The following is a 14,926-nucleotide window of genomic DNA, read 5'->3' as shown; positions in this document are numbered from 1 at the left end:
CCAAACTGGAAAGTGTGTGTTCAAATCGTCCCATTCTAATAGAGCTCGAAATTAAATATTTGGACAGAAATTGCTTAATGCATTGCTTGTAAACACTAATAGATTAAAAACTCCCCAGACAAGTTCTTTCAGAACTCTTGCACTTAACTGACTACTAGGAGGAAATAAAAAATGAAACCAATCCTGATGTAGCTACTACCGTGCATGATCAGCAACAGAAATTCTAATTAGTATAAACTATTATCTTTTACAGGTTCTGCCATCCCTCTGAAAGAATGGCCTAGTGGTCAAGGTACTTAACGAATTCGAGTTCCATTACTTAATATGATCCCCCTCTCAGTCGTGGGAGCATTACATTGGAATGGTCAATCTCACTTTTCATTGATAAAAGATTATCCCAAGAATTAGGGGTGGGAGGTTTTGAGTACCGCTAAACTAAGCAGGGCTATCGCAGATAGTCCTCGAGGAGTTTTGCACGAAATTCAAAACAAACCACACCATCTAGAAGAATCAAGGAAATACTTGTAGGTAACTTTGGAGAATCAACTCTACTTTACTGGTCACATCTACGATAGCCAGAGTTAATAAAAGCACCAGTAATAAAGCTGAAGAATGTGACTTGTTTATGCTTTTGCAAAATATTAGTGCTCCAATCGATTCTGAATTATGAATTATTGATGATTAGTAAGAGCACTATGCTAATTGATAAGACTGAAAATATACGAAATATCTATTTAAGACCGGCCACAAGATATATCCAACTTCCCCAATCAAGACTATTATGCCTCAAAGTCATTACCAGCATTGTTTTAGTTTAAACATTCTGCTCTACCATGCTCCCACACCAAGCAGTGTATTGCCTAAAAGGTGTCCTATAAGACAGTCATGGTTGTACTAGTGCTTTACAGCCACCATTGAGACAATTGGTCACCGTCAGAACTTGGGCACCCCAGCATAATATAAAAAATCGGAATCATTGGAATTTGCAAAAATCGTCCTAAACACAAAATGTGAAAAATAGTAAAGTGAAGCAGAAAAAGCCTTACAACTTCTATTTGAAAATCATGGCAGGCATTCACCTATCACCACAGTTCCACATAAGGTTTCCACACCACAGGTTCCAGAAAGCAGGTTGAGACACTCGCCATCTCGTTTAATAATTAAATTGATCATAAAGCTGGTTGATCACTTATATTTACAATAAGGGTGGAGTTGGAAGCCATAACTCAAGTTCTTCCTTGAACTTCTGACAGTAATGAACTGTAAACAGATAGTACCAACGACATTATATTTGTAATTGACTCAAAAGCTGTACTGCATAAAATTTACTGTCTGTTCTCAGATGGATGACAGAAAACAAAACAAATGCATGGTGAGACTAATGTCTGGATAAACGTACCAGGTCATGCAGGGGTTAAATTAAAGTTAACAAACTTGCAAAAGAAGCTCCTATATCAATTCCAGTATAACTATTGACTAATAATATTAGGATCACAATCATAAAAGGTCTTCATCGAGATTCAGATGGTGCAAGACTGTTGGAAAAGCAAAATATATCAGATCAAAGAGGACTGTATACAAATAAAAGGCAAGTAGTTACATTAAGAAGTGAATTCTCTTCTATTTATTATGGAACAGCTTACCTTCACATAAGAGGTTGCTGCAATCCCTGGGATTATTGCAATAGGTTAAAGAGGGTGTATTCTTGTCGGCGTACAAATCCTACTTCTCTTCAGGCTTTCTTCACTTTTATACATTGTACCTTTTAGCAGAAGACTTAAATGTAATATATATATATTTTAAAATCTTAGTGTTCTGTATGTGTTTACTTTTACAGCTTGATGCTTAAAATGCAAGAATCTAGACTATCTGAGAAGAATACTCGTGGACATATAACTGCAATATTGTTTTATAATAAATATGATGTAATATACAATTAGCATGTATCTTACTTTCTCATAATTTCAGAGTCCTAAATGTGCTAAATTCAATGGAAGTTGTACGTTGCTTTAATTTTAAGTCTTACTTCTTGTAGTAGAATTTAGCGATAGAAGCTTCATGTTTTTCCCTCCTATATTACTTTGTATATGAATAACTGCACAGAGCTGAGATATTTCCAATTACTAGCGTTTTAGTTTTCTGTTTATTCAATATAATAAAAAATGCGAAACGTAAGAAAGTTTTTTCGTTCTCAGCAGATTTATTTTTGTTTCAAATAGCTACAACTCTCTCGTGAAGTATTCCCAATTTTTTAAAGTGCTACAACATTTAAGCTGTCTATAGCATTAATCTTTCCTTCAGTTATTGAGTGCAAACAGTTTTCATTTTATTTCAAGTGAAATGTATCGTAGACGATGCTAGTGCTCTGTATGTATTAAAGGAATACAAAAGGCCTTTGGCGTTTCTTCTTTATAAGTCATTATGAAAAACTGCCTGAAATAGTCGTTTTATTTCCAGTATATAACCTACTTTTCAGCTATCCAGAGCGTCCCAAAGTCGAAAAACGACGAATAGCTAAAAACAGAAATTTCTTCTCTTCATTTATCATAATCTTTCTTCAATACGCCCAGCACCTGCCAAGTTCTAGAAATAATATAAAATTAATCATCATTCGATTCCATTTTAATGTTCAGTAGCCGTCTATAAATAGCTTTTTTATTCAGCTGTGATATTTTCCTTATACTTGTGGCCCGGCATGGCCAAGCGTGTTAAGGCGTGCGACTCGTAATCTGAGGGTCGCGGGTTCGCATCCCCATCGCGCCAAACATGCTCGCCCTTTCAGCCGTGGGGGCGTTATAATATGACGATCAATCCCACTATTCGTTGGTAAAAGATTAGCCCAAGAGTTAGTGGTGGGTGGTGATGACTAGCTGCCTTCCCTCTAGTCTTGCACTGCTATATTATGGACGGCTAGCACAGATAGCCCTCGAGTAGCTTTGTGCGAAATTCCAAAACAAACAAACCTTATACTTGGTTTATTTTAAAACGATCTTTCTTCAGTTTAAACAGATTTAAAAACACTTTACTCACTTATTTTAATTTAATCCATGATGTATTAGTTCAATCAGAATTCGCCTATTTCCTAGCTATTTGTTTCAAAGTACAATTTTGTATTTGTTGAACTTAACATTATGTATTGTCTCTTTCTTCTGGAAATCGTTAAGTCTATTAACAAAAAATCAACGATCAGGCCGTTGAAATATATTTAGTTTTTACTGTTTGGTGAATAATAACATCGCTCAAACACGTTACGTTCTCTAAATGTTTTGCTGGCCTTGTTTCCATATAATTGATTAAATAATTTGAATACATATCAGGTTTGTGATTGTGAATGTATTTAAAATGTTTCTCCATATGAAACTTGCCTCTTTGTAGTATGTCTGTGAACTTACTTCTCTAGAAGTCGAATTTCTGTACATATGGTGGGCAAAGTCCAGATAGCCCGATGTGTAGCTTTGAACTTAAGAACAACCAAATAAATTACAATGCAGGATTTCGTAAATCATTGTCTTGCTCTCACCAGAGGGATTATGCCGATGTTACGAGTGTGATATCATGTGGGATATAAACTAGTGAACCTTGCACTTTTAAATTACGCTAAAGGGTGTAATTTAAAAAAAAAGTTTCAGTGATATTTGTTTTTGGTATGTACATGTTTGATTTATAGTTAATTAGTTGAGAGTTATCATTATAAAATGCATTTATTTAAAGTAACCAATTTTTGGATGCGCCGAGAGCTAACCAATTATTATGCCGAAAGCTTCGGCATACGCTGATACTGAGAGGCTGTTGCATTGTGCCCGTTCTCGGCTTTCTGATTTCGTGCGCTTATTACTTTAGCAGGTTTAGCTTAATTTGCATAGGCACTTGCACAAATTATAGTGATAGTGATACTAATAATAACAGCTTAAAAATAAATGTTAAACAATGAATAAATTTGGATACCATAAAATATGCTGTTGTTTGTAGTATACGAGTTTTCCAGTTGTGTTGGTATATTTAATACTAGTTTGATTCTACAATCTAATTCCCAGTTCTGTTTAAATTAGTGTAAAACACTCATTTTAGAAACATTTTGTGTAGTTTGATTGCAATTATTTGCTCATTGCCACATTGTTCGGTTTTCTCTTAATTTAACATGCAGTTGTAGTTATATTTTGTAACTTTAGTGTTTGTGTATTAGGTTTTAGCTGAGTACTTAGTATTGGAGTATCAAGTTTGTTAATTGTTCTGTATGTCAGAAATTCCTGATGAATGTAGTGTTTGCTGTTTAGTTTCTTCTAAACTTTTATCCATTGACATATATTTGTGAAAGATTTTATAAAGTTTGTTTTTGTGTTTTGATCGCTTGGTGAATGGTTGACTGATGGGCTTTGTGAATTATGTTAATATCTAGTTTTTAGGTTTTTAAATGAAACCTAATGGGTGTTTTTTTTTCCTTAATGGATCTTAATTATATTTAGGATGGAGTGTATATAAAATCTTATAGAATGTTTGACTGTTTACATGTGTTTCAGTGATAATGATAGAAACATTCTGTTAAGTAAATTACAAGCCCTAAACAGTCATAGTTTGCAGGTCTGTATCAAAGAGAATAACTTAATACATAGTGCGAAGCAAGAAAGAAAGACATTGGTTTGTAGTATCACTAGGTCTATAGATTTAAAGTTTTACATATCTTCTCATCTCCAACGTTAAACAAAATTAGTTTTATAAAGCTTAGGAGGATTTTGATTCTGTGCAGGGCACCTTTTTTTGGGAAATACCTCATTTGGGTGACCATGCAAAAGAAGTGAATATCACACTGGGAAGAGTGATAGGATGTAGCTAGTTCAGTGTAGTATGCTCTTACGTATGCATGCATAATCAGCTGGTGCATAAGCATCACTAAGACTGAAATTGTCGATCTATATGGAAGCCATTTTTTACATTCATTCTTGTGAATTGGATAAAAAATATTTTAAAAGAAGATATTGGTTCCATTTAATAATTTTGTTGTACGAATGAATGAATGTAAGCTAAAGGATTATTTACATAAAGTGTAACCAGCAAAAATAATGTTACAAAATATTCACAAACTTCAAGTAAATAAAATGTAAGCACAATTAATAATTAGTGTACTGTTTCAGTAATTAATTTATTTATTTATAAAATCTCATTGTTACTACAGTGTGTTATAAGCTTGTTTAATTTGCAGACTATGTTGTGGAGAGTTCTGACTAAGACCTAAAAGCATGATGTACATAGACCCATATGTAACAGAGGCCATGTACTGAAATGAATCTAAAAGAATCTCCAGGTTCAACTATAATTCGTCGGCATCCACCAGAAGTACTACTGGACGTTGACATCAAGCATGCAGAGGAAAGTTTGGGATTGGTTGAACAGAAATTAGAAGAACATCACAAGAAAACGGTTTGTATATAAAAAGTAAATAATCCAAGTTTAAGGTAATACCTGTACCTAATTTTTATGGATTAATTTCTTTGTCCTTTTACTATGTGAATTTAATGCATTTCCAGCATGTAACATGTAGTGGTTATATTCAAAAGCTCTGAATACAAAATGTATGTGAAATTTAGAATTACCGAGTTTGATATGTTTGTATGCACTTTTACTTAAATTTACTTGCATACACATAAACTAAATATCTACACTCATTTGTATGTGCAACTTACAAGGTGAACAATTCAGATAATTTGTTGATTTGTCATTGATCGACACGAGTTAAAACCAATGATTTAAATAATTTGAGAGCAAATTTAAAAAAAGTAAATACCCATTTGGGTATTGCATGAAAATAGACTAGACACCACATGTCTCTCAGAAAAACAAACCTATTTTAACAAAAACTGTTGAAGCAGTAAACCTTATTCAATATTCAGGTTAAATGTATGGGGAAGACTTGATTTTAATGTCTTAATTCCACACAAGTAGTATTTATAACTGAATTAGTGCTTGCCTTAACATGTAGAAATGATTATGGGACCTAATTCTACTTGCCACAGCTCACCAACAAAGAAAGAGTCCTTACCTCTCTAGCAGCTGGAGCTATGGCAGGAGCCATTGCCAAAACAGTTATTGCTCCTCTTGACCGAACAAAAATTAATTTTCAGAGTAAGTAAACATTTCTTATCAGTTAATTTTTGCATACAAACCTTACCTTAAATTGTTTTGAAGAAAAAAGAAATTATTCTTATATTAATTTCTACAGCTATCTAATATTTGCCTGTAGTTGTCTTAAATTTTTCTTTTCCTTTAATGTTTATGGATTTTTAATAAAATTTTTGCACTGTTTGTTTTCGTACATTTATTCTTGTGTAGTAGTTTCAAAGAATTGTACCTGTATGTATTTTTATTGTACTTCAATGTTTATTAAGTGCGTTATTTTTAATGGTGGAAAACTTAATGTATTTAATTCACTAAATACACGCAAGTTATTGTTTGTACTTTAAAATGTTTAATTACTTTTAGACTAGTTGTTGCCATTTTTCTAGGTGATAAGAAATGATAAGTGTTATATACCTCTCATAATATTATTTTCCTACCTCTCATCTCCAGATATTAATTGAAACACGTTAATGTTTGTAATTATCTTTATTGCTGAAGGTGGACAGAGGTCTCCCCCCCATGTATGTGTTTCTCATTAAGGCTTCTTGAAAATGAGTAAATACATTTGTGTGAAAATGGTATAAATTAATATTATAACCAAATTTAAGTTGTTTTTTTTTTTGGGGTGTGTGTGTCAAAGGTCAAGGTCACAAAAATCCAAAAACCTCCCTATCAGTTGACATTGGAGTTGATACTTCACAGTTTTGCTCCATAGTTCTGTCAAAATGATGAGATTTTGATGAAATGTGGTGGAAATATGTAGAATGTTATTCCTCATTGTCCTGCTAAAAATGGTCTGTTTATTGAGAATGATGGACTTGCATATTTTCTTATTGTTTAAGAGTTGATTATGACCAGTGTTGTTGTGTGGCTGATCATCACACTCTACTGTGTGCTCCTCTAGTTACTGTTTGATATTATATGTCCACAACATACAACACACAAATTCTTTATTTGAAAGTTAGCTGGCTGTGTGCAAATAATTTCAAACTCTAATATATAATACTAATATTCTATATTAGTTGTGGAAGTTCCACCATAAAATAATTTATCTAATTTCTCAGTATAATTGTATCTAAATATTTGTCAACATTTTTTTTTGCCAGAATTTTGAAGGTGAATAATCTTAAATGTGTAATTTCAGAATCAAGAAAAAAAAGTGTGTGTGTTTCATCTACAGTTTATCTATTTGTACTAGAATAAAACAGATAAGATAGAATTCTTTCGATGTCATGCAGAATGGAAGTTATCAGAAACTCTCTTCTTGTTAGTGCCCTTGTTTAAGTATCGATGCTTTTGTTTTGCCCCTATTTCGAAAATATTGTTTAATTGAAAACCATTATTGTATAAAAAGTTTTATTTTTGCAAAATGAGATTGATGCAGAAAAGTGTGAAGAAAGCTAAAACATTTTCAAATAAATTGAACCTGTTTTTAGACAAACCATTTTGTGTGTTTAACAGTCCAGAATAAGAAGTTCACATTTCGAGAAGCTTTTCAGTTCCTTATTAAAAGCTACAGGTCAGCTGGTATCCTGAGCTGGTGGCGAGGGAACTCTGCTACAATGGCCAGAGTCGTACCATATGCTTCCATACAGTATGCTGCTCATGAGCAGTGGAAGCAAGTTCTACAAGTTGAAACTATTGCCCAGAAGTAAGTAAACTTAGAATTTTGTTAAGAAACTATCTCTATATTATTCCACAATTGAAGTGATGAAAACTAATGATGCAGAATGTCAGAAGAAAAAAAAATTCACATTGTAAAAGATATTAAATGAATTAATCATATATACATTTTAAATGGTCTACAACAGATGTTATATTGTTGCACAAAGGTAAGCATTTTAGATTAAAAACAATCTATTTAGGTTCCAGTATAACAATATATTAATAGTTCTTGATGACCTAGAAAGGTTGAAACATTGTTCTCTGCTTATCAGTAAAAGTGGTAATACCCATACCAGCTGTTCTGTGATATAACATATCAATAGATTGCAAAATTAGAGAACAATTTCGAAATCTAACTAGCTGGTTAAAAATAGCTTCATAAAGAAGTGTATTTTTGTAATATAGTTTTTTAATGAGAGACGTGTATATTTATCAAAATACTTTTCAGTTTTTCTGACACTGTGGTACAGCATTACAGTTTCATTTAGAAGGATATTAGTGAACATGTTTCAGTTATTTTTGCATGAAGAAATACAATTAATTAATTTGTAGAGCTTTTCCAGTAAGTTCTGCAGCTAAAACATCTGATAAAAATAGTAAACAAAAGATTTGCAAGTAAACCTGAAGAAAATGTTATACTTTTATAGTAGTCAGCATGTATTTAGAAACTGTACTATGCTTAATTGTTCTACAAATACATATATAATTTTTGTTAAACTTGATCTATGTTGAAAGCTGCAAGTTGGTACATGTTTTATACTGTAACTAAAAGCACAAACATGATAGCTTCAACAATATATGTCAAGAATTTGATAATTATTAATGGTAGTTTTTTTTTTTGCTTGGTTATCATAAGACTAATTCTCTTTGTGCTGTGTAACGTAGTTTAATAATGAATCGGATTTTGTTTTATTGAAATACTCTGAAATTATAACTGATAAGATGGTTATAGGAAATCCTACCCAGGGAGGTCTTTCATAGCCGGTTCATTGGCTGGTGTTACCTCAAGCACTTGTACGTATCCACTGGACTTGGCTCGAGCTAGAATGGCTGTTACTCACAAAGACAAGTAAATACACTTATGGTTAATTTTAGACCTGTTAATGTTTATTCAGTAAGTGTGTATTGTAACGTTTGGATGTTATTATAGGATAACATATTCTGTTATTGACTTCCAACCAGAGCAAGCTATCTGCTTAGAGCAAAATTAGAAAATAAACCTAGTTTTTAACAAGTATTAAGTGTAATAATGTGTACTCATCTCAGATAAATTTTTCCAGTAGGTATATAAGAAAATATTTTATTTTTTCAGTTTTTTTTTTTAGGAGGGCTGTTTGTTGTTATAGAAATGATTATTTTAGTATGAAATAGTATACTATAAAAAAAATAGTGTACAATATGCATTTAGTATTGTTGACCACTTTCCAAATATTTGATGCAGGTTGGTCAAAGAACTTAAAATCCTTACACAGTCTTTGCTTCTATAATGAAGCTGTAACAATGTAGCTTCTTACTGGTTAACTGTAGAAAGAGAAACAAGAATAAATATATAAAAAAATGTATTAAAAATGTTTATTTTTGTTAAAGCTGTGAATGAAAAGTTCCAATTCTGTTAAAGCCTAAATTTCAGTGTAAAATTTTAATGTTTTTTTTTCCCACATAATATTGAATGTCAGAGGTTTATGCTTACTATTTTAGTATTTTATTAGGAACTACTTAAATATTTTTGAATATGTTCAGTCATTACTAAATCTACAAATAGTTATTTCATACATGTAAATAGTACTAATAGACTGAATTTTAACATGAGAAGTGTATGTCTGTTGTGTCATTTTGAAAGCAACTACATCTCTTCATCTTTTAGGGGAATTTCATTTCATTCATCTAAGGATAAATATGTGACACTGTTATTAGAACAAAATTGTTTTAATATAAGTGTTTGATTACAAAATAGTGTGATAGATTGTGGTTAAAAGAATATTTGATCATTTCTTCCTGTTATATCTGCTATTTTGTGTAGATATAAATGATGTTTATCTTGTATTTTCTGCATTATTTTAATGAAAACACTAGAAAGACCAAGAGTTTAAAGTAAATTTAAAAATTATTCAATGAATATTTTAAAGCATTGTTTTATTAATATCTATTAGAATGACCCTTATTTTTGAACTTTTGAGTTTTTATTGGGGCATCTTGATTTCAGAGAAATGATGAGGAACTACTCTGAACACATTTTGAGTAAAATAGATTCAAACTTAGAGCATGCTGCCAAGTTTTTTGCGATGCAATGGAGAAGGTAATCTAATCCTGAAGGAGTCTGAGCCACATGCTTTAACGTCACTGCCTTAAACACTGAGAAGACAAATAGGTTCTGTGTTGCTTTGAGAAGAATAGTTAAGTTGAGCTTGCTTTCACATCTTTGACATCATGCTCAAGGCAGTCTTTTTAACTTCTATGGGAACATCAGTTATGTCAGTCATCTTGCTCCACAAGTGCTTTTGAGAGAAGTGAGGATTTTTAGACAAGGAAGTGTCCCAGATTATGATGTATGTTGACAATACAGCCTTGGACATCTCTGATGGAGAAATTTTTGTAGTTGTTACAGTCATTTTGGATTCTTGGACAAGGAAGTGTCCCAGATTATGATGTATGTTGCCAATACAGCTTTCTCTGCCTTGGACATCTCTGATGGAGAAATTATTGTAGTTGTTGAAGTCATTTTGGATTTGGCAATCCAGAATTGGCTACAGAGAACTTTTGAAATTGGTATCATTCTTCCTAGGAGGGTTGCCCATTTTAAAGAGTTAAGTTGATGGCTCTCGGAGCAATGCATCATGACAGGTGAATCAGAAAAGCCACCTGCACTCAAAGACTTCATGTTCCAGAGCCTGTTTAGCCCCATGATCACAAAGAAGGGAGCAATTCAAAGAATGTACATATTCATATCCACCACTTACATCAAAGCATGGTACTGAGCTCCATTGCTGACACACAAAGGAATGACCTACAACTCATACAAGCTTATAAAATTTGAGATCCACAGGTGGTCAACACAATACTCAAGTAGTTCATACACCATCTTTTGTATTTGGCTGAGAAACTTATCTCTCTCATATTCTTTAATAATGATGTGTTGTGGAAACCAAGCTCTCAAGAACTGCAGTGCCATCTTTTGGTGATAAAGGAGAAGAGGAGGAAGTTCCCTAATGCAAAGGAAAGCATTGCTGTGAGAGCTGTAGAAGCAAATGTTGCTGCATTCTGTAAAATGGGACAGTTCCAAGCAACTGATTATCTATGTTTCTGCACTAGGTTCGTTTTGCCTTTCATTCTCTAAAAGTTTTCAGAGAGGATTGCATTATGTCTTCAGATTTCTGTTTGTTTGGGTAGCTCATTGTATGTGTGATCCACACTGCACAGCACAGCATCATAGAGGAAGAAACTTCGAGGGCCAGTAGCAACATTTCAACACGCTTTGATTGCCATAAAACTGTCTACTTTAATTTACGTAATTTCTCTTAAAAGTATAAGATGCCCGAAAAGAAACGAACACTGTAGTTTTTTACCCTCGTGAATAAGGGCCACTTTAGTATATATGTACTGCTTACTAAAGTTTCTCTTGTTTCATACAGGACCTTTATAGATGTATTGTCTTTTGAAATTTTCTTCTAATATCTAGTGGCATAAAATACTTATTCAAAACTTTTGTGTGTGTGTATGTTGATATAGGTATACGACTCTTGCTCATGTATTTTTAAAAATTTGGAAAGAAGAAGGAGCTTTTACATTGTATAGGGGTTTTTCACCTACTGTATTAGGGGTAATCCCTTACTCAGGGACAAGCTTTTTTACCTATGAGACACTGAAAAGGTTACATTATGGTAAGTTCTTGAACTATTTTGTTTTATGGTCATTGTTAGCTGTGCTCACGTGATGTATTATGTTTGATTTCACTGCACAAGATGTAGCTAACTAGATTTTCAATGGATTTTTAGCTTAGAACTGTTTGCAACTCGAAGAAAGTGTTTTAACATATAAGTAATTTAAATTGTTTAAGCCTCTTTTAGAATGGGCAGTTGTTGCAGATAGTTTCTCTGGTGTTTAACATGGCCATTGGATCTAAAAAAATTTTTTTGTTAGGACTTGACAGGTTTATAGATTTCTTTAAGACTTACTATAAGAACAACAACAACAAAAAAAAAAACATTACAAGAATCAAATATGAGAAATAATTGCTGTTATTCAGTATTTAAAACTCAGTTTTCATAAGCGTGGATGTTTAACAAAAAAACGACATGATTGCACACCTGATTTTAGGCTAGGCCCGTGTTTGAATGCTACGACTCAGTGATGCTGCAACCGGGTGCCAGTTTATGACCATATTTGGGGTGTTATATACATCACATCATTTTGCACGTTCCTCTAAACTTAAATTAATATACAGTTTGTGTAATCAAAGAAAAAGAATCAGCTTATTATATATTTTTTTAATTTATGTGGTGTAATTTTAAAGTTTGTTGTTTTCTTTATTGGTTCTTTCATTACAAAAGATAATTAGAGGTTTTTTTTTAGCTAGGTTCTAGGGCTGTAAGTCACACTTTGAAGTATAATTGCTCTTTTCTCAGATTGAATAATGGTTCCAACAACATGATTATCTAAGCAATGTTTTTAGCATCGTTAGTAGCTCATCTATATTAATGATAAGGAAACAAAGGTGTTTCATTCAACCAAGCAATGGATACAAAAAATCCTTTATATTTAAGTACAGTTTTACATGCTGTTTCTAGTGGTAGTTGGCTGTGTTCATTTTAATAGTTGTATTGTGTTGGAAGAATGACTTTTGTTAATTCAGTGTTTATTGTTTTGTTTTTGAATTTCACTCAAAGCTACATGAGGGCTTTCAGTGTTTAAGTATTAGTTCTTTAAAACATGCACTTAGATATAAGAAAAAGCTACGTCAATATAGTTTATCACTGAAGATTTTTTTTCTACAGTTTAATTGTTAAAGGTGGGACTTTTTGTTAACTTCACACTGGTTGATTTTTCTGGTCATATTTCACTACTGTTTGTTTTTGAGATCCTCTTAGCAAAGCCTCGAAAAAGTGTTTTAATTAATAGTGACAGCATCCATAATTTCTTTGGATCATTCTGTTTATACAGTTTCATTGAGAAATATTTAGTATTTTCTTTTTTAAAACTGACTTTTGTTTGTAACCTTCACTGAAACAAAATGTACGTAACATGCAAGTAAAATCAACAATAATCCTTATAATATGTAAGCAGTTATCAGTTGCTACAGATATTTTTTTTTTGTTTCTCATTTGGATTCTGTATTCTCAACTTTAATTGTTTTTCCCAGTAACTCATTACATGATGTCTTATTTTCAGACATCTGAGCACCAGAAATGTTGTTTTCTGAAAGGCTTAGATGTGAAAGGAAATGCTGTGGTATAAAGAATCTCGTAATTAAAAATGGAAAAATTGAAGAACGCTATCTTTAGAAATTACTTCATCGTATTTGATTAACAAACAAATGTGATACCCTATCATTATTATACTTGTTTATTCCTGAAGCACATTATTTAACTGTACAAGTTTTGTTTATTTGTACTGAAACTTGGATATATGTACGAGTTTGTTCTCCTTAAATTTAAATATTTAAATGAAATATTATCTTTATTGCAGAATATACTCAAAGAAACGAACCAAATCCTGCTGAGAGGCTTATGTTTGGTGCTTTGGCTGGCTTGTTGGGTCAGACTTCATCTTATCCACTAGATATTGTTCGCAGGCGGATGCAGACAGCAGTCGTAACGGGTCGAAGTTATCGAACTATTAAAAGCACTCTTAGTATCGTACTGAAAGAAGAAGGCGTGGTTGGTGGTCTGTATAAAGGATTAAGTATGAACTGGGTCAAGGGACCGATATGTGTTGGGATTAGCTTTACAGCTTTTGATCTCCTGCAAAAATTCTTCCGATGGCTTCAGATATTTAGAAACAGGTAACACTCAGTATTTCTGTTGGGGAGACTAGACCTGATAATTGTTGCACCTGGAAAAGTTTCATTTAGATATGGAAAATAAGGTTCAGTAGTTTAATACAAGTGTTGTTTTGTGCACTTGGTGAAGATGGCTCATCTAATATGGTAAGCCTGAATGCAGTTCATCAGTTGTTAGTTTTCATAGCTGGAACTGTTGTTTTACACACACTGTGAATATGATTTGGCTGATTAAATAAACATTATATAGATTGAGTCATTTAATAGATTCCATGGTTCTAGCTAGGTTTACACACTTATGCAGTGAAGATGACTCGACTAGTTTAGTAAACCAGGTGGTTGTTGTTTATTACATTTTAGGTAAAATATGTTGTGTTTCTTAAGTGTGAAATAGTTTATGTAAATAACTTGTAGTTGTGATAATCAAATATAAGAATATTGGTATATCGTTTCCCCTGTACTTTTATTATTTAGGTAAATCAACTTTACAGTGTTGCTTTTTACAGCTGTAAATTTTTTTCGTCATGATAGCAGTGCAATTAAAGCAGGGGTGAATTTCAGCTGGTGCATACTAGTACCAGAATTAAAGTGGTATGGTTTCTAGGGATGTACCAGGTAGATGGCTGAAAAAAACAAATTTAAAAGAGATACATATTAGGTAGTTGGCTGAAACCATTTTTCTAAAACAAGATATTACACACCACGACTAAAATTGGGAGTTTGTAACGGTCAGGTTTAAGTATCCAGAGGGCCACAGTGCTGATGTCCATTGTATAGTTTTCCATTTAAACACAAATAAAATCACTATTTTTAGCTTATTTACCTTTATATTTAAGTTTTAGTAGGAGCTATTGCACAAGAAAATTCAAAATATTGTTTACCTTTTACTTCTGTGTTTCATTGAGTTTTAATAAAACTCTTATTCTAGTCAGTTTTTATCTGCATTGGGATCTGTTTTTTTATTAAAAACTTTATTATCCTACATTGACTCAACCTGTTTTCCCCAAAAGTATATTTCTTTAAATATTCACTGAACAGTGGCAACATGCTAACCTTCCAAATTCTACCTAGATTTTCAGTTTTCTTTGTCTACACTCATCAACCTGGACTTGATTGTTGTGTCAAATTTCCCTGATCATTACAAAGAGGAAGGTA

The 14,926-nt window shown here is 32.5% G+C and overlaps 1 protein-coding gene across 3 annotated transcripts; it reads left to right on the top strand.

The window, feature by feature from the left end:
• The first annotated feature begins 3,509 nt into the window (after positions 1 to 3,509).
• LOC143224858 (mitochondrial coenzyme A transporter SLC25A42-like) lies at positions 3,510 to 14,704 on the top strand. Of its 3 annotated transcripts, none has more exons than XM_076453229.1 (7): positions 3,510 to 3,644; positions 5,198 to 5,415; positions 6,009 to 6,117; positions 7,573 to 7,762; positions 8,729 to 8,845; positions 11,503 to 11,654; positions 13,459 to 14,704. In XM_076453229.1, exons 2-7 carry the CDS (start codon positions 5,278 to 5,280, stop codon positions 13,776 to 13,778), a joined length of 1,026 nt encoding a protein of 341 aa, XP_076309344.1. In that variant the 5' UTR covers positions 3,510 to 3,644; positions 5,198 to 5,277; the 3' UTR covers positions 13,779 to 14,704. The 3 variants fall into 3 exon arrangements, with proteins under 3 accessions (XP_076309344.1, XP_076309346.1, XP_076309345.1); XM_076453231.1 differs by having other exon boundaries at positions 3,525 to 3,644; positions 5,198 to 5,430; XM_076453230.1 differs by lacking the exon at positions 3,510 to 3,644 and adding an exon at positions 3,869 to 3,993.
• The last annotated feature ends 222 nt before the right edge of the window (positions 14,705 to 14,926 follow it).

Source organism: Tachypleus tridentatus, chromosome 9, assembly GCF_004210375.1.
Source record: "Tachypleus tridentatus isolate NWPU-2018 chromosome 9, ASM421037v1, whole genome shotgun sequence".
Classification (NCBI taxonomy): Eukaryota; Metazoa; Arthropoda; class Merostomata; order Xiphosura; family Limulidae; genus Tachypleus; species Tachypleus tridentatus.
The sequence above is the reverse complement of the archived record's forward strand: the minus strand, read 5'-3'. Positions and strand labels throughout refer to the sequence as shown.

Excerpts from the sequence above, each read along its gene's own strand:
- LOC143224858 (XM_076453229.1), top strand. The coding sequence starts at position 5,278 with ATGAATCTAAAAGAATCTCCAGGTTCAACTATAATTCGTCGGCATCCA. Across the intron at positions 5,416-6,008 it reads AAGAACATCACAAGAAAACG|CTCACCAACAAAGAAAGAGT; the intron begins GTTTGTATATAA and ends TACTTGCCACAG. Across the intron at positions 6,118-7,572 it reads AACAAAAATTAATTTTCAGA|TCCAGAATAAGAAGTTCACA; the intron begins GTAAGTAAACAT and ends TGTGTTTAACAG.